We start from the raw sequence: 24,651 nt of genomic DNA, 5'->3' as shown, positions 1-24,651 counted from the left end.
TGGGAAAAAGAAAAAGGCTAAAAAACCCATGTAAATCAAGGAACAGGGAGAGAAAGTACTTCTTTGTGGAAATGAACATAAATGTGTGTATCAAGCGCAATCAGGACTTGACAAATGAGTCAAGGACTTGACAAATGTGATTTTTGTCACTTCACTCTTGCACATAGCCAGTGTTTGAATGAATGAGTAGTCTGGTGTTGTGATAAAACAGTTTCTCTGAGCTAGGGATGTGCATCATCATAATCTGTGGAGCTTTAAAAAATTACTGTTGCTGGGGCATTAGTCTCAGTTATGATTTAATAGTTTCGTTGTGGGGCCAGAGTAAGTTCATGAATGCAAAATAAATGTTTTAGCCCCTCAGTTGAATCTAGTATCCATTTAAATTGAGAGCTGCTGCATTCCATCAATGAGTTTTATCGATCCATTTTTTGAAATATATACTTATTATTGTTTTGTGCATAAATAGTAAAAGGCAGCAGGGTCTGTGAGAACCTCAGTCTAAACTATGCCCGCTCATCATTTTGTTTTCAGGACCAGTCTGGGGGTAATACAGAAATTGTGATTCGTCAAGAATCACTTTAGTCATTTTAATTCTTCAATAATAGAGATTGGGAGGAATGTTATTGTTTATGGGTTTTTTTTTTTTTTTTAACGTTATCTTAAAGCAAGAGTAGTAGTGGGAAGTAGGTTCAAGCTGAGTTCCTTTGCAGATACTTGAAACTATTCTCTTGATAGGCAGGGAAGGGCATCATCCCTGCTGTGCATAATAGGAGGGGCTGGGAGATAGAGACCTGTTAAGTCAGAACTCTCTAAGTTAGCTGAAACCCGCCCGTGGCCCTTCTATTTTGACAGCCCACTGTAGCCTCCGATAACTTGCCCTCTGGGGGCAATGGAACCGGGGGAGGACATAGTGCAATGCTGTGGTCCTTTCACATCTTCACTTTCTTTTGTGAATCCGTGTACAATTTAATAGAAATTACATTAGTGCTCTGCTGTTGAAAAGTAGCGTTGACTCATTAAGTGAGAGTCGGATGGCTCTTGAAGATTTTGAAGTTTAGTTTATTTCGTGATGGATCATGTCCATCCAGAAATGTCTCTGTGACCTTTTTGACTGATAGCTTTTCTTCAGCTGCTGCTTAGTAATTCCAGGGGTCATTCTGATGGGTGGCTGGATGGGAGGGGAGTTGGGGGCGATGGGTGAAAAAGGGGAGGAGATTAAGATGCACAAATTGCCAGTTATAAAAAAACAAGGCATGTGAAGTGTATGTAGCATAGGGAATATAGTAATACCTCTGTGGGGTTCTGGATTTACCAGGGTGATCACTCTCTAAGTTACATAAATGTCTACTCACTGTGCCGGACACCTGAAATTGGTACAATATCATATGTTAACTGTAATTGAAAAAAAAGAATTAAAAACAGCTCCAGTGATGATGCTATGCTGTTACAGCGAAACCTGGCATTAGAGCCAGAATTTCAATGCGGCCTCCTCGTGTGATGCTGCATGAATAGTACTTGTGGCCCCCAGTCCCTTCACCAGGAAATGGAGCAAATGCTAACTGCCTTATAAGGTTCCTGTGACTGTTAAATGAGATAGCATGCCCTAACGTCTCACATGCTGTCGGCGCATACTGGTGATTGGATGGAATGCTACTTACCTCCCCTTTTCCATTGATGAGGAACAGTGGACAACCTTCAAAAGGTTGGCTCTCGGAGAGTTTTCAGAGTTCGGGGCCTGAAATCTTTCTTAGACTGTGATTAATTGCTTTCATTCATTAACTAAGCAACTATTTATTGAGCTTCTGTTTTGGTTAGGCCCTTTGGTAGCCGCTCAAGTTACAAGGGAAAAATACAATAGATTTGATCCTCTTCATCACTGAGCTTACAGTTTGGTGGGAGTTGGGAGAGAGAAAATTAAACATTTCATTGTACAAGTAATTACATTACAGTCGTGATGAATGCCATAAAAGAGAAGCAGAGTGTGCTCTGAAGTATGTTAGGAGCCCTAATGTAGGTTGGGTTAGGGAACATTTCATGGAGGAAATAATGGTAATACTGAGACATGCAGAATGTCTAGGACTCTTAGTAAGGGGACGCCGCATTTGGGGTGAGACCTCATAAGAGGGGGCCAGCCGATTTTGTGTGTGAAGACCCTGCAAGGAGTCAGGAGCTTTCAAGTACAGAAAGGCCTGTACCTGACGCTTACTGAGCAACAGGAAGAGTGGCAGAGAATAAGGGCTGTGGGTAGGGGCAGAGACAAGATTAGACAGGACTTTGTAGGTCACATTCAGGGCTTGGGCTGTAAGAACAGTGGTGACATTCCAGTATTTGGATTTTATTTTATATTTAAGATATTTTTTTGAAGATTTTATTTATTTATTTTTAGAGATGGGAGGGAAAAGAGGGAGATTGAGAGGGAAACATCAATATGTAATTACCTCTCGAGCGTCCCCTACTGGGGACCTGGCCCGCAACCCAGGCACGTTCCTTGACTGGGAATCGAACCAGTGGCCCTTTGGTTCATAGGCTGGCACTCAGTCCACTGAGCCACACCAGCCAGGAGCCGGTATTTGGATTTTAAAGTTGCTCCAGCAAAAATGGGGAAATTGGATTGGAGAGAAATACGAATGCCCACTGAGACCAGTTAGTGGACTGTTGCAAAGCCTAGGCTAGGGCGGCAGTGGTGGTTTTGGGAAGGAGAGTCCTATGCTGTGAGTGGGAACCAAATCTTGTAGTGACTTTCTTCTTGTGGTCATAAAACTCAGCAGAGATTTTATAAATGGGAGTGATTTGGCTAGGTAGGATGTTTAAACTGGGCAGGGGAAAGGTGTCAATACAGGAAAGGTTTGGTTTTAAAAAATGTTGGATTTTGCAATACCTGTAGGATGCCCAGAGTGAGTAGTTGAGAATGTGGTTGGAAATACAGGGCCCGTTAGGCTGGTGATTTCGCTCTGGTGTCCAAGTGGTGTCCAGGGCCTTTGCAGTAGGTTGGTGACCCAAATACCTGGTGTTTGTCTTTAATGCACATTTCACAGCAGTTTGGATGCATCTGCTGTGATTTTCTTACCATTTGTAAACTTATTTGTGCTGCATACCACACTAAGGGTTTTATGTTATCTCTCTTAATTCTCACAAATGTCTGAGCATTATTATCATCCTGATGTTTTTAAGACATGGCACCTGAAGCTTAGAGAAGCTAAGTAACTAAGGTTAGCCATTAATAGGGGTGGAGCTGAGGTTTGAACCCAGCCAGGCTGGCTGCAGCACCTGTCCTCTTAACCACTAGCAGATGCCACTCCTCCGCGATATTTGACCCAGCAAGTAAACTAGACTGAGAGTGACTGAGCGAGAATGCATTTGTTGACCTTCGAGGGAGCCGCGTGTGCTGTGTGCGCTTGTGCCTTAGGTGCGTTAGTGTGCTTTCTCATTTACCTTAGTATTTACGTGTTCTGTGAGGTATTTGGTGTCTGCTCTGCTTTAAGAATGGAGAAACTGTGGCCCAGATGGCCTAGGTGACCTGGTCAGTTTCCTTAATGGCTAGTTAATGGCAGAGCTAGGATTTAAAATGGGCTCTTTTACTCTAAGGCGAGTATATTTTCTATTCCATTACTTAAAAATAAGAACTGTGTTGACCTAAAAATGAGAACTTTTTCCTTGAGGAACGTGATGGATTTAATGGTTATATACCAAACTACAGTCTTGTTCTTACAAATAAATTATAGATCGTCAGTGTTTAAGGTGGTACATTGAATTTCAAGGTTAAACAGCTAAACACATTGAAATACTTAAAAATAAAAGGTAGCTTTTATATGTATAGAAAGTAAAGATTTTTGTTTGTTTTAGAAGAGAGAAAATGGGAAGATATTATCTAGCAAATTCGTGTTTATTTTATAGTGTCTTTGAAGAAATGAGACAAAAATCACAATATTGATGTATTCGATGGCTTTTTATAGTCTGTAGGTAATTGTTAGCATTTTTATAGGACTGCGTCTTGATTTTGCTCAATTCAGTCATTTAATTTTCTTTGTTTCCTTTTTAATTTGAGAGGACAATTGAAAATTCATGTAATGAGGTAACATAGCATAATGTATTTTCAATATTGGCTTCTCTTGGTATAAGAGTTCAAGACTTTTATGTCACCAGTACTTGTGAACTGCCTACTGGATATCAGTGAGAGGCAGTTAAGCCTAGTATTAACAGTATAGCTCCTTCTTCAGGATGTGACTTTGGGATAAAGAATGTTTACCTCAGTGAGCCCTCTGCACAAAGACTAGTCTGAGGCACAGTCTTAAGAAAAATCGCCTGTGGTCTGTCTGCCTTCATTGTTTTGTGCTGTGAGTTGATGAGGTGGAGCGTCTTTCGGGTACTGAATGCCTGTAAAGTCACTCGAGGTTGAGGTTTCTTTGGGTGTCTGAGCTGCGGCCACGAGCGTTCTTATCACAGTGAAGGTGAAACCCTGTCTCACTTGGCCAGCGGAGCCTGTCTGGAAAAGATACTCGACTTTGGCTGGGTGGCTGGATGTGTGAGAATTTTGAAGCAGTTTGTAAGGTTCTTGAGAATTTTAGGGAGCAGTGAGTAGCTAAGTCAACAAACTATTCTACTGTCTCCTACTTTATCTTTGTTACGGTCAGTTATTAGTTACCATTTCTTGTAAAGACTGTGCTGTACCGAGTACCTGTAGGATATCAAATACCTTTCTTTAGAGCCACATAGGAAACTTTCATTTTTAAGGCTATATATGTGCTTCACTATGTGATTTATATTTATTTACAAGGCATTTTCATTTTCTGTATGTATCATCTGCTATTTTGACTTGGAAAATTTTGGTCTTACGACCATTTGTACATCTCTTACATCTAAAATAAAAAAATAGAACAAAATGATAGATCATGGAAAAGTGTTTATGATGTGGTGTGAAACTAACCTGCCTGAACCATTTAAAAATGATCTGTAATTTATTTACCCTTTTGGGAACAGATTACAGTCCGCTCTTAAACTGTCCGCCATGCATGAGTCAGGTGGGTGCTTTCTGCTGCAAGTGACGGAGAGGCTGACCGAGCAGTCAGCGTCTGACCATCTTGTCTGACGAGAAGGTCGGAGTTAGGGTGGTTCCAGCGGCGGTGAACTTGGGTCGCTCTTCTCTATCTTCTCTGGCGTTCTCATGGTCTGCCATTTCAGTCTAAGTTTATGTAGTTTTCCTTCCCTGCTAGCACAGTCCCGAGGCAGAGTGTGGCTGACCTGGACTGCCTTTATGCCTGTGGGGGAGGAAAAATGCAATTAATTAATCGTAGACTTCTTTGCTCTGGATTGCTTCTAAAGATCCCATCTTATTTTCTGTTTCATCTTTTGTTTTCATTGTTGACACCGAAGGAATGTGAACTGTCTTCTAGGTATCTACTGATGCTTATTTTTAAATTACATATATACATCAAGGAAAATGAACATTAAAAAAAGAATGGAGAATGACAAGTGTTTCTCTCTGCAGTCAGAAGTCCCTCAGACAGGGGAGGGTAAGAATAGTGTAGGAAATGTAGAAGCCAAAGAACTTACATGTATGACCCATGGACATGAACTATAGGGGGGGAATGTGGGAGGGAGGGGGTGGGCAGGATGGAGTTGAGTGAAGGGGCGGAAATGGGACAACTGTAATAGCATAATCAATAAATATATAAAATAAAATTTAAAAAAAAAAGAAAAAAAAGTCCCTCAGACAATAAAGAATCCCGTCAATAGATCCAGTCCACTTACTATGATGTCCATGGTGTAACATTAAAACATGTTATTGAAACATGTTAACAAGAGTGAATGCTGTTGGTGAAAATCTGATGTGTCTCGTCATGAACTTTGAATCCAGGCAAATGAAAAGATGATTCTTCCTTTCATAGAATCAGTCTTCTTCCATATAACAGCTTTTTCTGTTACGATAAATGTAAATTTTTTTAGGTTTATAGTATCTGATGAATTTCTGTAAATATCTTATTAAATTTGCAAAAATTTAAAATTGATGTTTGCCTTTTAGATATTCCCTAGGTGGCAGCCAAGCCTATGCTGGCCTCATTAATTTTATGATCAACAAATGGGTACTTGGAGTTGAAATAAACTGAGTATTAATAATGAGTATAATTTTTAAGCGCCTGTTACACCAAGTGCTGAACAGGTGCTGTATTTTTAGGAACCATCACAAAATCTCACGTGAAATTCATTATTCTCGTGTACAGATTTGAAAGCAAAGGGCGAGAGACGTTTACGTGACTGGGCCCCAGACTTGTGTATCTGGTGAATAACTGACGCCTGGGAAGGGGGCAGAAACTTGTTTGTGTGTCACTACATCTTTTGTTTGGCCCCTGTCTTCGGTGCGAGCACATGGGACAGGTCCATGGAGAAGAACACAGTCCCCTGTGTCTGGGGACTCCAGAGGTCCTAGACTCGCATGCCAGCCCATGCAGCCTTTAAGAATGGATTCCTTCTTACCAGCTTTTGTGGTAGAAGCCTGTAGTCTCAGAGAAACCTGTCAGCCTTTGGAATTCCATCCACATGGCTGCCTTGCAACCTTAGCTTTTTGATAAGCTCAAGAAAAGTTATGCCTTGTAAAGTGTTTGGCTCTTTCTCTCTGTTAGGATAGGAGCAATGTTATCTTGAGGCTTTTTAGTGTCCTCAGCTGAAGTTGTACAGTGGATCCTGGGGCAGTGCCGGGGTTAGAGACTCACAGTCGAATAGAATGGAAATACACCAGAATTTCTTAGGATGCATTTGTTCGTTGTTAATTAATTGTATAAATTAATATCGGCCCTATGAGGAATAAGTTGTCTTGATTTCATTTAGGAATGAAAGGCAGGATTCTGTTAGGAGTCTTCCTGCTGTTTATCATGGCCATAGATGTGTTAGGAAAATGAAGCAGGGTAAAGAATTTTGTTCTGTGGTCTTTTTACATTCTGTGTCTGTCTATAGAAAACAGTGATTGTAACCTAGGATGCTCTGTAGAGCTGGATTATTCTTATAGAAATGTATAAGTCTCCTGTGCTTTTGATATATTTACTGTATTTTACATATAACTAAACACTGAAACACTTGATGCTATATTCCTCCTTATCCTTGGCTGTACTGGAAATATATATTTTTTCTCTATTTGAAGTCAGTAAATACCTTTTCAGATAAACAGAGCAACTTTCACTGATTAGAAGTATTTGTTTTTATGATCTTGCTTGTCTTAGTGTCTGAAAATCTAATTATCTTGAAAAAGTGCAAAGTTTTTACCTTTCAGGGATTGTCCTTCTCTCTAATAATATTGTTGGACACGAGACCCTTGCCCGCATGACAACTGCGTAAGACTTTATTTGGTGTTGCCCTTATCTGTCCCGCTTCTTTTCCTACCAGCTCTGGCACTTGGGGTGGGCTTCCTGTGTCTCTGGCTGCATTTTATTTGTGTGGAATAGAAGGAGACTGGGATGCACGTCTATTTGTAAATTATTGAATAGTAAGCATTATAAAGTAACATGAAGGCCTAGGAAAATGTTTAATGCAGATAAGTGTTATTAACAACAACTATTCCCGGTGATTTTCTGTTGATCCGCAGATGGGAAATTTTCCTCCATGCGTCTCTGAGCAGTGAAGTAAAGTTGGACGAGCATAACCTTTGTTCCCCGAATAATGATGTCTTTAATAACTGGATATCCTTCCACTTCACACGGCATCATTTTGATGAGGATTTATGTTGTCTGTGTGGTATTCACAAGGATAAAGTTGATCTTTGTTCAGTAGAGGTTGTAATTTTCAAATGATAAAGACTTCACTTTTAGAAGGGTTTTATACATATTAATTAGAATCATAGGATGTTAAAGCTGCAATATTGGCTAGCATTTATACATTTTATATCTACTTGCTACTGTAATAAGAATTTTATGCCTGTTAGTGAGAGGTAGATGGACACCAAATGCCTCTGGAGGTGCTAATGTAAGAAGGATGCAAATGTTCTTGCTGGGACCTCAAATGTGAGGAACTATCAGACAAACCTAAATTGGGAAATATTGTGTAGAAAAACTGGCTCGTATTCTTCACAATATCAATGTCGTGAAAGCCAAAGGCCAAGAAATGTTTCTACGTTTAGGCACACTAAAGAGACTGACAGCTCCGTGTGGTGTGGGATCCTGGATAATGTGGTACTGTCCGGGGGGTGCTTTAAAGAACATTATTGGGACAACTGGCAAATTGGAGTATGGCCTGCACTTTAAAGTACTGTATTGGCAATGTATTTCCCGGATTTGATTATTGTACTTCAGTTATATAAGAAAATATTCACATTCTTAGGCAATTCACACTTTAAAGATTGATATATGCAATTTACCCTCAAGGTGTTCAGAGCAATGCGTTTTTAACGTGTGCAAGAATATTATAGTAGGTCAAGGAATATCTATGTCCCAAAGTACAGGCAAGTAGGAGGAGGCAGCCACCTGCAGCTCGATTGCAGCGCGTCTGGCGTGGCCATATGGATGGGAGCAAGGAGGAGGGGAGGAGCCAAGCTATGGGAGTGGTGGTGGGTGGAAGTCTTTGGCTTCTTCTCTCCCCGCCGTGACCCTTTGCCACAGTGGGATACAGGGTTTCCGTGGTGGGTCTGGGCTGGAGATGGGCTTGGAGGGGGTGCCTGCCACTGTCTGCTGCAGGGAGACTGACGCAGGGTGCTCCTTTCTTCCTCTTCCTGCGGCAGCAGAGTGCAGCTGTGTCTTTAGGAGTTACAGAGCCCCGCTCAAGGGTCTAGAACAGGCCCGGCTCCGTTTCTTATCAGCTCTGGCCTTGCGGGAGTGAAATGTATTGCCTGAGCTTTGGTTTTCTCAGACTGAAAATGAAAATAATAATAATGCCTCTCTCATAAACGGTGTGCGGATTTGAGAAGGTAAAGTGTGTGAGTGTTTCGCTGTTATTAGGTACCATGACCCTCGAAAAACTTCATTTTTCCATTCAACCAACTAATAAATGAGAGAAAATGTGTTCGTTGTCTGAGTCGATGGTTATGAACGTGCTTGTGGGGTGAACCGGCAGTGAACGTATTTTGAATATTGTGAAAAGATACTTGAAAGGCCTGACAGAAGCTTTGAAAAAGCATTTTCCCCAAATGGACGGAGGAAGTGGATGACGGGAGACCCCATTTCCCACCACTGTTTGAAAACGGCCGGGTGTATGCCTGCATTTGTGAAGGGGCTTCAGAAGCCATCTTGAGGCAGCAGTTCGCTGGACAAAAGTTACCTGCTTTTTTGACTAGGAACGAATTTTCAGTAATTCAACCCTGTCAAAGAACATTGCTCAATCTTTCCCTTTTCTGATTAAGCACACATAGGAGATGGGGGTTTTTGATCTGGTTTACATTAAAACTGAAAATTGGAGTTGTCTTCCTGAGTAAAATGGAGCTGAATCCCTCTTTAATTTTTTGTAATCTCATTCTTACGAAGGGAGTTATTGTTTAAATAAGCATTTTTACAGATCAGGCCATTTGACTTATTGTTACTTACAGTTAACACGATTATGTACATATTATGTTATATATGTTTATATAAAGGCAGGGTGGGGCAAAAGTAGTTTTACAGTTGTACGTGAAACAGTTTGTTCTTGTATAATTTATTAATTTTATTTTTTCCATATGAATATCTGCAAACCTACTTTTACCCTACTCTGTATATATGTAGTTGCCATATACTATACATGTTATATGTATCTATTTACCCCATATAGTCATGGAAACTATAACTAACAATACCATGATACATATATACATACCAAAATTCTCTTGCTTCCATTTTACTTCATATTTGATTGTTTTTATTACTTTAAGGCTATCTTGCATTTGTGGCAAGTTACATTAATTTTTCTGTTACAGCAGTAATACAGTTTAGTATTTACATACATGTATTAAAGTGAAAAAGGCAGTCCGGAGAAAGATGACGTAGACTGGTGCAGAATCAGGAGTAAGACTGCGAAGCGAGCGTGTGAGTGAAGTTAAGGAACACGTGCTGCGTCACAGGAGGAAAGTTCCTGGGTGTGCGAGCAAGCGAGCGAACTGAGTTTGGATGGCACATTTTTTTCCTTGGACTTCAGTTTCTTCTTTGCTGAAAGGGTACAGGTTACAATACAAAATGATTTCTTAGGTAAGTTGAAAATTAGAGGATGATGCACTTTTCAAGTATCTTATTGGAGTGTGGTAAAGAACAAGGTTTAGGTGAAAGTGGGTCATGGAACAGTATTGACTCGCATTCTTTCTTCCCCTTCTTTTTGTCGATAGACTATTTACGGAGAAAGGCCGAGATCAAGTCAAGTATCTGCTAAGCTTAAGGAAAAAATTTAAACTGTGTGTAAACTCTCTATAAATTTAAACGCTATATGTATTAATATGTAATATGTTACTAATATATGTTAGTACTTTTATCTCGTGTTTAACTTGCTTTTTAAATATATAACTTTACGTACTGATTTGACATTCATTTATTGGATTATTTACAAGATAATGTTTTCCATTTAATTTTTTCTGATTTTTATTGCATATGCAAAAAAGGTATCATATGTTGTTTCAAGGGAAGTAAATGTGTGAACTAGCATGCACACAGTAAATAAAGTACTTTGTTTTCTGGTCATAAATACTACTAACATATATGTTCTTTGGCTAATCCCTTCAGCCCTGGCCTCTGACAGCTGTCAGTCTGCCCCATGTGTCCACGCCTCTGCTTCTGTTTTGTTTGTCAGTTTATTTTGTTCATTGCTTTCCACATACAAGTGTGAGCATGTGGTATTTGTCTTTCTCTGACTGGCTAATTTCACATAGCATAATAACCTCCAGGTCCATTCATGCTGTAACACAACATAAGATTTCCTTCTTTTTTACAGTCACTTAGTAGTATTCCAATGTGTGAATGCAGCACAGCTTTTTTATCCACTCACCCACTGCTGAGCACTCGGGCTGTTTCCACATCTTGGCTATTGTCAGTAACACTGTTGTGGACATAAGGTTGCATATATTCTTTCAAATTTGTGTTTCAAGATTCCTAGCATAGATTCCCAGAAGAGGAATCGCTGGGTCAAAAGGCAGTTCCATGCTTAGCTTTTTGAGGAAACTCCTTACTACTTTCCACAGTGGCTGCCCAGTCTGCATCCCCACCAGCAGTGCACGAAGGTCCCCTTTCTCCACATCCTCGCCAGCACTTGTTGTTTGTGGGTTTATTGGTGATGGCCACTCTGGCAGATGTGCGTCATATCTCACTGTGGTTTTAGTTTGCATCTCTCTGATGATTAGACACAGAGTACACTATGGTGATGGCCAGAGGGAAGGTGGGATTGGGGCTGGGTAGAGCTGGGGAAAGGAGACATCTGTGATAGTGGCAACAATAAAAAAATATAAAAAATAAGTAAATGTTAATAACATGGCATGCTTGCAAATATATTGTTAATAGTAATAATGAATCACTTTCCCACAGATATTTGCACACGTATTTCATTCTAGCCTCCTGTGGTACATATAGCATGTATAATTTCAATTTTCCTGTTACCAAAAAAGTTTCTTTTACTTTGAAATTGTCAGATACCAGAGGTTATTCAACTATTTTAGGGCTAGGTGTTTTTTCACTCAACTGCTAATAGTCCTTCTCAGTCGGAAAGTGCTTTCAAATTCAAGCAAGTTGTGAAGAAAGAGTAACTGGAAATTGCACAAAACACTCCTGTAGAAGGGACATTTTAGTAATGTTTAAAGTTCATGCTTTCTGGCCTCCTTTTTCTTCTTGATTTTAAAGGCAGCCATGGGTTTTTGCTGTTTGTAATAATTCTTCTCCTTAGCACAGCAATGGCACTTATTTTAGAAAAAGTAAATGTAATTTTAAAAACCATCCACAAGTTATTAATTTCAGTGGCATGAGTCTGCATGCAGTGCCATCTTTTGTTGCTGCACAGCTATATCAGTAGAATTATTAAAAGCATGCTAGAATTATATATTTTCCTGCCCATAAAAATGCATTGTGAACACTTGTAAAGTGTTTAGGCCTTATTATTGGCTACCATATTTTATTATATAAACAAGTTATCCCTGGGTGCTTGCATAGTACTTGCCCTTTATGTTTTCATATTTCTATTGCATTGGGGTGAGAGCATCCATACACATATTTTTGTCATTGTCTTACTATTTTCTTAGAATTTTTGAAAATGAAATGGAATTTTCAAGGGAAGCTGAAATTCAGATTTCTTTTGAAAAAAACATTAAAAAAATGTCGACCAAATTGTTTAAAAACCTTATATCTAGAGGATGATTTTGGCCTATTTATCTTCAAAGACAATGACAAAATGTTTTGTTCCGTGGTGCTCTTGCTTTCTTTTCATTTTATATTTTTATTCCTAAATGGGTACATTTTTCCTACAATATTAATATTATCGAGATGCCCAAGACTCCCTGTGGTGTATTTTTAGCTCTGATTTCTGAGTTTTATATCAGCTTCCTATTTGACATTTTCAGTTGTGTGATCCATGACCATTTCAAGTTTAATAAGTCCAAAATTGAATTCTTAAGTTTCCTCTCTTTTAAAGAAAGAATGAATCATTTTCTCTTGATAGATACCTGTTTGTTTACTTACAACATTCCGTTGTTGATCATACAGTTACTTTATTAGAAAATTTATTTTAGTAGCTTTCGAAAAAATATAGTTGATTTACTAGAATCATCAAAATGGTGTGTTTTGATGAACAAACTCAGAGTGGTGTTGATTTAACAAGGGCCAAGTTGAATGGAAAGTTCACCTTCTGTTTAAAGTCCGTGCTCCTAAAATATTTATATACTTAAGCAACAAGTTTTTTTTTAAAACAGTAAGCAAAATCGATTTTAAAAGGCTGAACAGCTGTATCAGCATCAGTGTAACCTGGCCTGGATCCGAGCGCTAGACTCTGCGTTAATCTGTTCAATTAAGACAGCAGAACTCATACTGGGGATCTTCGTAAAGCTCTAGCTCCTGGCTTTCTTTAAATGACATACAAAAAAATTTCAGCCGAGAGTTCAGTTTTAACTGATTTTTTTTACTGTATTATTGTTGCCCGAATACAGTTATAGGCCTTGGGGACTTAATTAGAGAGATTCATTTTTATCCCCTAGGTAAGATATTTTACTTTCTCTGTGGGGAAAAAAAATTCCCAACTGTGTTTGCTGAAGATAGGCTTTATAGTTTTAAAGGTAGGTTTTAAATGTTGCCGTTTCTACCAAAACTCCTTGTATGCATAACATTTGTAACGTTCAGTTATTTTAAGAGTATACATACTTTTTAGAGTATTTGTGTTTTTTGAAATTTTGAAATTGTGGCAAAATATACATAACACAGTATTTACCATTTTAGCCATTTTTAAGTGTACAGGTCAGTGGCATGAAGTACTTCCCCATTTCTGTGCAGCGATCCCCACCATCCGTCTCCAGAACTTTCTCACCATCTCATCCTGAAACTCTGTCCCCTGAAGCAGCGATTTCCCATTCCTTCCTCCCTTCTGTCCCTGGCAACTACCATTTCCCTTTTTCTGTTTCTATGAATTTGCTCCAGGTACCTCCTATAAATGCAATTATACAGTATTTGTTCTGTGGCTGGCTTATTTTACTTAGCATAATACTTTCAAGATTCACATGCTGTGTTATAGCACGTGATAGGGTTTCCATTTCTCAGGCTGAAAGGTATTCCACTGTGTGTTCATAGTGTGTGTATGCTATAGTTCTCTAGGTTTTGTTTGTTTTGCTTCTCCATTCGTCATGTGCCAGAGGACATTTGAATTTCTTGCGCCTTTTGACTGTTGGGAATAATGCTCCTATCAGCAGGTGTAGAGATGTGTTACTTGAGTCGTTACTTTAATTTTTGTGTGTGTGTATACCCAGGAGTGGAATTGTTGTGTCAAATGGTAATTCTATATATATATATTTTTTCAAATAACCGCCATGCTGTTTTCCACGGCAACTTTGCCATGTTACATTTCCAAAACAAGGCCCAAGGGTTCTGATTTCTCCCTGTTAACACTTGTTTCATGTTTTTGTTTGTTTTGTTTTGATAATAGCCATTCAGATGGGTGTGAAATGGTTTCATATTGTGGTTTTGGTTTGCGTTAGTGACGGGGATTTTGAGCATCTTTTCATGTGCTTATTTTCATATCTTTGGAGAAATGTCTGGTCAACTCCTTTGCCTATTTTTTAAATTGAGTAGTTTATTCTTTTGTTATTGAGTATTAGGGGTTTTTAAATATATTCTGGATATTAATCTTGTATGAGATAATGTGACTTACAGTTATTTTCTCCCATTCTGTGGGTTGCTGTTTTACTGTGTTGATAGTGCCCATTGCCACTTTTTGACATCATCCATCAATGATTTTAGGGGTAAAATTAACAAGACTTCAACTTATTTACTAATTTTACATAACCAGAAATTTGGACAAATAGTGCTGACAGTAGTGTGCAGCATAAAAACAGGCTTGACATTTATATAACCTTTTCATGATTTGCAAATTTATAGAACTTAAATATTCTAATTTGTTTTTTCTTTTAGACCTTACAGAAAATTTCAGCAGTAGCCCTTGGACTAGGAGCTGAAATAATAGAAGCTGTGGACGATGCATTAGAGTTTTGAAGAAAACTAATTTTTGAATTGAATATTTGGAATATAAGGAAGGAAAGGTGACTGAAAATGGGGCGGAAGAAAATACAAATCACACGCATAATGGATGAAAGGAACCGACAGGTAAATGAAATTTTAATTTGTATATTTAGTTGATGTAAATTTTTTTTAAAAGGAGTATAGAATAAAATGGTTGCATTTTTCTTAAATTTAATTTCAAATCAGTATTTTTATTTCTAGAGTAAATTAAATACTTTAGCAATCAGCAAGTTTTGACTTTTTATCATGTGCTTTAAAGAAACTTTTGGCCCTGGCTGGTATAGCTCAGTGGATTGAGCACAGACCTGTGAACCAAAGCATCACTGGTTTGATTCCCAGTCAGGGTACATGCCTGGGTTGCAGGCCAGTTCCCCAGTGTGGCGTGTGCTAGAGGCAACCATACATTGATGTTTCACTCCCTCCTTCTCCCTCCCTTCCCCACCTCTCTAAATATAAATAAATAAAATCTTAATTTAAAAAAAAAGGAAGAATTGAATGAAAAAGGAAACAAGAATTTAAAAAAAAGAAACTTATTTCAGAAATCATGTGTGTCAATTGCAAAAAATATAGGCAAAAAAGAAGAAAAGTAAAATCACTGCAGTCCTACCACTAGCATTCATTGTGTAGATTTATCATAATACATTTCATGTTCTGCACATTCACTTGTTAGTTTTCTATATCTTGATCAATTTAGATTATCACCTCTGTTTTCACAAGTAGGTAACACCTAAGTTAGCTACAGCCATCAGTGATGTGTCTGGTCAGTTGAATTGTCTGGTTAACCAACAAATGATGAGAATTTTCTTATAACTCCTACTATCACAAATATTCTAAACCATTTACATACAGGGTTGGAAAAAGTAGGTTTACAGTTCGTATGGCAAACAATACAATAATTAATAAACAATGCAAGAATAAGCGCTGTGTTTTGTGTACTCAGAACTGTGTAACCCTACCTTGCCAACCCCGTGTGGTTTCAGTACCAAAGTCAGCCAGCTCTTTACCAGCTCAGGATAGTCGTGATTACCCATCGCTAAACACCAGAAGTTGTAAGGGTTTAAAGCGTGGGTTGGAAACTACGGTCCACAGGCTGGCTGCCTGCTTCTGTGAATGATGCGTTGCTAGTGCGCCGCCACCACCCTGCCCTGCCCCGCCCATTCGTTTACGTGCTGTCTGTGGCAGCTTTCCACTACAACCACTAGTGGAGTAGTCAGTTATCCCAGAGACCATGTGGCTCAGAGATCTAAAGTCTTCACTCTCTGGCCCTTTAAGGGGAAATCTGACAACCCCTCGGTTTAAAGAAAAAAGGAGAAATAATTTCCCAGGTTATTGTAAGTGAACTATTTCAAGCATATGCAGGAGGGAGAGAGTTTCTCTCTGGAAAAGCTCTCCATCAGAATTTTTAAGAACAGCTGGTTTCTGGAAGCTCACAAGGAATGGAACAGCACTAAAGACGTGTTCTGCAGAGTCTGAGCAGTTCACCTGGTCGTGTGGATATAACTGGAGGCAAAACTCAGCTGAGCAACTGGTAGAGACATTAGCGGGAGCAGCGAGGGCTGCCCATAGTCCGAACTGATGAGGGCCCTTGCTCAGCTCATGGAGGTTCCTTAGCTAAAGTGGAAGGCTCACACAGTAGGGTTCATTACCAAGGCTGACAAAATAGGGAAGGCTGATAACCAGACCCTAATTCCAAAGGAATGATCCTCAGGGAGGTTGCAAGTACATTTCCCTTCTCAGGTCCGAGGATTTTGACATGTAGGGGAGGCATGGGCACCTGCTTCACGAGTACATGCGGGACACCTGTAAAATAGGGTTTGTTAGGGGTAACACAGGAGCACTGAAGTAGGAGAGCACATAAGAGCCCCTGACCTCTCGTCACCAGCACGGAGAGATTGCACCCACCAGGGGAAGGACTCGACGTGATGCCGGGGTGGAGCACCAGGAAAAGACGGCTGTGTCATGGAACTTGTTAAGGAAAGGACCCTGTTAAAAAGATGGAGTCTGTCACTGTAGCTCAGCAGCTACATATAAGAAGTAGATGTCTTACAAAAATGCTGTCTGGAAGGAAAATCTCTGCATGACATCCGTAAACATCTAATTGCAACAGCGTGGTCATTGCAGGGGGGAGGGCGTATAAGGGGGATATGTGGTAATGGAAAAAATACAGTAAAAATTAAAAAGAAAAGAGAGAACTTTAAAGTTGAGAGAAACACAGACTCTGAAGGATTGCTTTCCTGCTTTGTACCCAGCTTTGTTATATCCAGTCTTCTAGGCAGAACGGTCTTCCCTTAAGCTATAGTCAGTGCGGTACTTCCCCCTTATGCTTGGCTGTCACACTCCAGAACCCCCAGAGGATGCCTGGGACTGCAGATAGCACCAAAGCCTTATACACACTGTTTTCTTGCTATTCACACATACCTCTTCACTTAAAGGAAGTGCTTCACGGCCTCTCTTTGGTGTGCCCAAATTGCCAGCATCACGCTGTTGGGCATTGGGCGATTATTAAGTGCAGTAAGGGTGACTTGAACACGAGAGGACTGCTACATTACCAGCAGGTGAGTGGTATATACAGTGTGGGTGTGCCGGACAGGTTCGAGTCCCGGGCAGGGCAGCGTGAGACTTCACTCTGCTCCTTAGAATGGCGCCCAGTTTAAAACATGAATTGTTTATTCCTGAAGTACCCATTTAATAGTTGCAGACCACAGTTGACCACGGGTGCCCTTGTAAAGCAAAACTGCACATGGGAGTACTGGTTCTGTCTTCTGGAAGATTGTAGAGTATCGGTATAATTTTTAAACATTTGCTAGCATTCACCAGGGAACTCATCTGGGCCTGGTGCTTTCTGGTTTAGAAGGTTGTTAATTATGAATCCAATTAATAGTCTGAATAGACCTATTTTTTTCTTGTGGGTTTTGGCAGATTGTGTCTTTCAAGAAATTGGTTTCTTTCATCTAGCCTATCAAACCTATGGGCATAGAGGTGGTTTTTACTATTTCATTATCCATGGGATCTGCAGTCGAGTTGTGATGCCTCTTCTTTCATATGCGATATTAGTAATCTGTGTCTTGTTTTCTTAGTTACCCTGGTGGGAGGTAGCCAGATAACCAGTTCTTGGTTTTGTTGATTTTTCTCTATTGATTTCCTATTTTCAGTTTTATTGATTTCTGCTCTCATTCTTTCTTCTGCTTTCTTTGGATTGACTTACTCTTTTAAAAATTTCTTAAGGTGGTGGCTTAAATTATTGGTTTTAGGTCTTTCTTCTTTGCCAATATGTGCATTCAGTGCTGTCAATTTCCTCTAAGCTATGCTTTCATTGCTTCTCACAAATTTTGAAAAGTTGTATTTTCATTTTAATTTAGTTCAAAGTAGTTAATTTCTCTTGAGATTTCTTCTTTGATTTCTATGTTACTTAGAAGTGTGCTACTTCATCTCCAAGTATTTTGGGATTTTCCAGCTATCTTTCTGTTACTGATTTTTTTTGTTTAATGCCATTGTCATCTGAGAGCATACGTTGTATGATTTCTATTCTTTTAAGTTTGTGAAGCTGCATTTTATGGCCCGAAATGTGGTCTGTCTTAGTGTTTTCATGTGAGCTCGAGAGTAATGTGTGTTTTGTTGTTGTTGGATGAAGCAGGTATCAATCATATACGTCCTTACGGATTTTCTCCAACAGTTTTGGTAGAAGGGTATTGAAATCTCCCCCTGTAGTAATGAATTCGTCTATTTCTCCTCACCTCACAGATCTTTGACGCTCTGTTGTGTGGTTCATACGTTTTAAGGATTTAAGGATTGCTAATGTCTTCCTGGAGAATTGAGCCCTTTGTCATCATGGAGTGCCCTTCTTTATTCCTGATAATTTTCCTTGCTCTGAAATCTGCTCTGTCTGAAATTAATGCAGCTTCCTAGGTTCTCTTTTGAATTAGTGTTAGTAGAGGATATTTTTCTCTCTCCCTTTGCTTTTACCCTGTATGTGTCTTTATATTGACAGTGGGCTTCTTGTGGACAACATGTATTGTTAGGTTTTGTTTTCTGATTCACTGACAATCTTTGTTTTTTAATCAGCATATTCAGAACACTGACTTTTAAAGTGATCGTTGATGTAGTTGCATTAGTATGTACCACGTTTGTGTTCTGTTTGTTACTCTTGTTCTTTGTTTTTATTTTTGTCTTACACTCTTTTTATTCTTTTTGTGGTTGTAGTTGTGATTATCCTGATTCCATTTTCTCTCCTTTCTTAGCATATCAGTTAGTCTTTTTTACGCTTTTTAGTGGTTGCTCTAGACTCTGCAATGTTCATTTGCCACTAATCCAAGTCAACTTTCAAATAACACTGTACAGCTTCACAGGTAGTATAACTACCTTGTAGTAACAAAGTACTCCTAATTCCTCCTTTCCATCCCTTGTATTGTTGCTGTTATTTGGTCCACTATTATATAAGCTATAATCATTTTAATACATTGGTGCTATTATTTTGAACAAACTGTTAGAAATAATCTGTTAGGTCAATGAAGAATAACAACACTTCTTTCATGTAGATCAGAGTTTCTGGTCTGTATTATTTTCCTTCTCGCTCAACTTCTTTCAACATCTCTTTTACAACAGGTCTACTGGCCATGGATTTCCTCAATTTTTGTTTGTCTAGGAAAGTCTTTATTTCTTTTGAAGTGTAATTTGCTCAAGATGCAGCATTTTAGGTTAGTAGGCTTCCCCCCTTAACATGTTAAACACACTCTTCTTCATTGCATGGTTTCTGAGGAGAAATTGGATGTAATTCTATATTTACACTTCTGTATATAAGATGTTTTGTCCCTCTGGCTTTATTCAAGATTTAAAAAAAAAATCTTTGACTTTATATAGCTTATATGTAATATGCTTTGGTGTCGTTTTAGGGTTTTAAGGGGTTTTTTTTTGTTGTTTGTTTGTTGTTTGCATTCATACTGCTTGGTGTTTTTAGAGCTTCCTGGATCTGTGGTTTGGTGTCTTGACATTAATTTGGGGAAATTCTCAATGTTACTGATTCAAATATTTCTTCTGTTATTTCTCTTTTCTTCTAGTATCCACAGTTTCTGTTGACATATCCTCAAGCTCAGAGATTCTTTCCTTATTAGTTTCCAGCTTACAAATGAACCCATCAAAGACAATTCACTTATGTTACAGCATTTCTTATTGCCAGCATCTGAAATTGTTATTTTTTTAGAATTCCCATCTCTCAGCTTACCTGCTGCTGCATGTTGTCTGCTTCGCCATTGGAGCCTGTGGCGTGTTAACCATAGTTATTTTGAATTGCTGGTCTGATAATTCCAGCATTTCTGCCATATATGACACTGCTTCTAATGCTAGCTCTGTGTCTGCAGATTGTGTTTCTTGCCCTTTAGTATGCCTTGTAATTTTTGCTGAAAGCCAGGCATGATGCACTAGGTAAAAAGAACTGCAGTGATGGGCCCTTAGTCATGCAGTGCAGGGATCGCAGAAATGTTCTGTTGTCCCGTGATTAGGACTCAGTCTGTAGTGACCTGTGCCTGGGGACTGCGCACTTTGCTGCGAGTGCTTTGCCCTGCTCGCCCCAGCTTTAGGTGGGTTAGGATGGCTGGGAGGAACTGCATGGGCTGTTTCCCTCCTCCCCCTCAGTTAGGCTCTGGTAACAGAGTTTGTCTTGAGGGCAGGCCTCTTTAAGAAGGAATGCCCTGGAATACTTCCAAGTAGCTCCTTTTCCCTCTCCCTGCTGGAAGCCCAAGGGGCGTTTCTCTGGTCTTTACCTTTGGGTCCTGGAAGGGAGGTAAAACCGGGAAGCATAGGTGTGTCCCTCTCAGACTGGGCCCTCCTGGGGCTGTGAACTTGGGTGCTTATCCACACCAAGCCTCCAGCATTTCCTCAATTATAGTTCTGGTTTTCCTACCCTGGTATGGACTCCAGTTTGGGGGTGAGGAGGGCAGAAGTTGCCCTCTGACCTCAGTTCTCTGAGGGATCTAAGAAGGGTTAAATTTTCAGTTTATTCAGCTTTTCATTTATTGTTAGGATGGTGTGGCAACTTCCAAGCTCCTATACGTGCTCAACCAGAAACTATAAGTCTCTTATCGACTTTTCAGTTCACAATGAACTAAAGATATGCCTAAATATATATCATGTGAAAATCTTTGCAGGTACTTGGGATTTAAGTATAGAAGATCTTTTAGAGATGGTGCAGCCAGCCTTCTTAAATGTAGGGAATTATATTTGCTGAGTTTTGGATTTGATACAAAATTAGAAAAACTGGTTAGGTTAAAGCAAAATGTGTCTCAATTTATGGAAGCACTGAGTTTTATAGGTTAGGTCTTTAGCTTTATTCTTTCTTTATAGTGATTATAATCCTGGAGTAAAATGGCAATTGAAAAAATAAAATTTTTATTTATTTTGGCTAATAAATACTTAAATAGCTTTATTAACCCTGATATTTAAAATTTATTTAAATTTTATAGTACTTAATAAAATGAAATTAAGTGTTTCATGGACCAAAATTTATAAGCCTATTTCAAAACGAAGATTGATATTTATAGGAGGAATTCCTAGTGATGAAGGTAGTTGTGAGTGATGAAATAAGGTCAGCGAGAATGAGGCCAGAACATTTATTTTGTTTGCTTAATGAGCTTGGATATTACTTTCGGTGCAATGAAAAACTATAAACTCCTACTTGCACATTTTGGTTTATATGTCAAAAATATCACTGTGGAAGGTAAATGGCAAATATTACTACAGGGTACAGTAGGTGAAACAGGAAATGCAGTTAAGATGATTACATAAATAATACACATTAGAGGGGATATACGTTAGCCTAGGGTGGTAGCAGTGTAGGCAGAGTGCATACATTTGAGATGTGTGAGAGGTAGAGTAGACACAATTTGTTGATGGATTGGTGTGGTAGATTATTTGGTAAGAGGGATCAAGGATAGCTGCTAGGTTTTTTGGCTTTGTGTGAATGGAAGGTGGTGCCGGTGGCTGAAGTGGGAAAGACTGTGGAAAGAGCATATGTATTGTTTCTCAAAATCATGACGCCGGGTGCAGTCACCGGGCAGGACTGTGAGGGTAAAGAGGGGGAGCAGCTCCAGTCTAAAGCCCCTGGGCACTTCAGCACACAGCGATGAGCAGAGGAAGGGGTCATAGCTCCAAAGGCTGAGAAGCCGCAGTCACCGAAGGAGGAGGAACGCCTGGAGAGTGTGGTGCCAAAACACTTGGTAAAGAAAGTGTTTGAAGAGTGAGACTGTGGTCAACTTTGTCAAATGCCGCTGGCATGTACACTAGGATAAGGACAAAAAAGGGACCATTGACTTTATGCACATAAATCGAAGTTATTATTGATAAGTCTTAGGGGAACATGGGGCATGGAAGTCTGAGGGCAGTAGGTTGAGGAGACAACAGGTAGAGTGAAATTGGGGACAGCCGTAGATGTTTCTTTCGAACATCTGTGCTCTGAAGTAGAGCAAGGAGAAGGGGTGGTAACTGCAGGAGCAGTGTGGAATCGCAGGAGAGGCTGGAGCAAGCTTACATGCTTATGGCCTGTGACCTGGTAGAGAGGCAGGAGACCATTGATGGGGGGCTGGGGAGGGGAACCTCTGGCACATGGAAAGGAGCAGAAACAGAAATGTCAACACTAGCAGCAGAGAAGGGAGAGTATGCAGAGGTACAGATGAAGTGTTTAAACTGACGGTTTGGTGATGGGAAGCGCCTGTTTCTGTTGTCTCAGTGGTTTGAGGCTGGGCAAGGTTGAGGGGAGAACGTGGGCAATAGCTGATCTGGAGAATGGGCTGCAGGGACAAGCGGAGTCATGATTGTCAGGCACTGTTGAATGTGAGTTGAGTTTGATAATCATCAGCTTGGGAACATCCAGGGTGTGCATGTGTACGTGTTCAGGTGTTCCCAGGAGAAAGGAGAGCTACTTGGATAAAGAGTCAGGGATAATTTGGTATATGAATAGGGGGTCAGCCCCTGATTGGGGCTCTGCCAGGCAAGCATTTAAATGAGAGAAGGGTAAAGAAGTTCTGTGTGTTTTTGCAAGGGAGTGAAATCAGCCGTAGATCATGGAATCGAGGTCATGAGACTAGATAGTAACAAGGTTGTGAGATCAGTAATTGGAGGACTTGATAAAGGTTAAAGAATTTCTGGAGAGATAATGCAGCTTAGGAGAGCAGGAAAAGAGGCAATGAAGTGGAACATGTGAACTTGAGATTTCGGAGCGGGTGTGATTATTGGCGGTGGCAGAGTTAGGGGTATGATTTTGGGAGTGGGGTATTTGACACATGGTGGAGGATGATTACTTGTAAGTTGGGAGATAAAGGAACTGACAGTCCAAGGTATTCATAGCGGTTTCCCGCACTGATGCTGAAGTCACCAAAGATAAGAGCAGGGCCAGACAGAGAAGGAGTCAGGAGACACTTCTCAGTGCATGAGGGAGGGTGACCAGGGGTCATCTGGTGCCCATCACAGGAGGGTTTTGGGTGGTGTAAATGTCATGGCTTGAGCTTCAGAGTATCTGGGGGTCTTGAAGGGGAAGGAAGGAAAAATAATTTGGAAGAGAGAATAGAGAACAGAAAGGACATATCTTCCAGGTCCTTTAGTATAGGGAATGTAATGTTTAAAAACAAACAAAAATTGATCTCTCTTTGAGAGGACTTCAGGCGACAAAGAAAGACATTTTCAAAGGACATTAGGGAATTGCTGACCCTAGACTGTGAGTTTTAGTGGTTGCAGGAGAAGGGCTCGGGAGGGAGGGGGCGTACAAGTTAGATTAGTGGGTGCTTAGTTGTTTAGGGAGTAGAGCCTGAGGGATGATAGATGCTTCAATGTACGACTTGGGGCTTCTGAGGGGAACCATTTTTAACTAGACGCTAACGGGTCACTGGCCAACTGTCTCCTTCTCTGGTTCCTTGCCTTCTGCAGCGGAGTGGGTGAAAGGAACACCTCCTCAGGCGGCTGCCCTGCCAGCGCCCTTGGAGATACAAGACTCACGTAGGACCGTAGCCCTGTGGCCAGTGGGGGAGGCAGAGACTCCTGGGAGCACGAGGCTGCGAACCTTTTCCTTCTTCGAGATCGGACTTGGTGTTAAGAAGACTCGTCTTCAGGTAGCCTGTATTCCAGTTCTCCTAATGCCTTTGGTAAAGACACACTTTTGTTTCTGTGATTGTCTAGGTCACCTTCACAAAGAGGAAGTTTGGGTTAATGAAGAAAGCCTATGAACTCAGCGTGCTCTGTGACTGTGAAATAGCGCTCATCATCTTCAACAGTTCCAATAAGCTGTTCCAGTACGCCAGCACCGACATGGACAAGGTGCTCCTCAAGTACACCGAGTACAACGAGCCGCATGAAAGCAGGACCAACTCGGACATTGTCGAGGTAACGGTCCCGTGGGCCCGAACCGCAGGGGGTGCTGGTCTTTTGTTTAGTAACTTTAGCTGTCAGGTTGCTTTTTACATCCAGAATAGAAATAGATGTCCAAAGGGTAGACACATCTTTTCTCTGAATCATTTCTTAGACGGCTCTCGTTGCTTATGATGAACCATTTATGTTGTAAATATAGCCTACTCACTGAGAGACAATGAACTGGGTGGTTATACCATATACCCCGTCTGACCTAGCGTTTCATCTATGATGACTTATTCTATGAATTTTTAAATTGTCATCTCAATTACATGCTTGCCTGGCACATTTACGTAAATGTACATCTCATCCAAATAAGACTGTCATCTCTGTGGACAGTATGAAGTTGTAGTTTTAATGTCTTAATTATTTCATTGTGTCAGCGATTGCCCACGACTCTAAACGCTAACAAAATGAGAGAAAATGATGTAAACGGTAGTGTTTAGTGGTGCCCTCCTTTCCCTTCACCTGCGGCTCTTCAGGGTCTCTCATCACTTTGCCAAGCTAATTAAGTGAAAAGAAGGAAAAGGGATTTTTAGAGAATGATTTCTTTCTATTCAGAAATAGTGTTTTAAAACTAAACCTTCAAAAAGGAGAACCAATATGCTTCTCCTTCAATGCTTTT

The 24,651-nt window shown here is 40.1% G+C and overlaps 1 protein-coding gene across 6 annotated transcripts in view; it reads left to right on the top strand.

The window, feature by feature from the left end:
• The window catches only part of MEF2A (myocyte enhancer factor 2A), a 102,899-nt gene that overhangs the window by 36,316 nt on the left and 41,932 nt on the right, over positions 1-24,651 (top strand). For all 6 annotated transcript variants that reach the window (XM_045196633.3, XM_045196631.3, XM_045196630.3 and 3 more), the window contains 2 exons: positions 14,532-14,723; positions 23,799-24,002. In XM_045196633.3, coding sequence (XP_045052568.1) covers positions 14,670-14,723; positions 23,799-24,002 — 258 coding nt within the window. In that variant the 5' untranslated portion in view covers positions 14,532-14,669. The remainder of the gene's footprint in view (positions 1-14,531; positions 14,724-23,798; positions 24,003-24,651) is intronic.

Source organism: Desmodus rotundus, chromosome 10 (assembly GCF_022682495.2).
Source record: "Desmodus rotundus isolate HL8 chromosome 10, HLdesRot8A.1, whole genome shotgun sequence".
In the NCBI taxonomy this organism is placed as follows: domain Eukaryota; kingdom Metazoa; phylum Chordata; class Mammalia; order Chiroptera; family Phyllostomidae; genus Desmodus; species Desmodus rotundus.
Note: the sequence above shows the minus strand (reverse complement) of the source record. Positions and strands in the feature narration are given on the sequence as shown.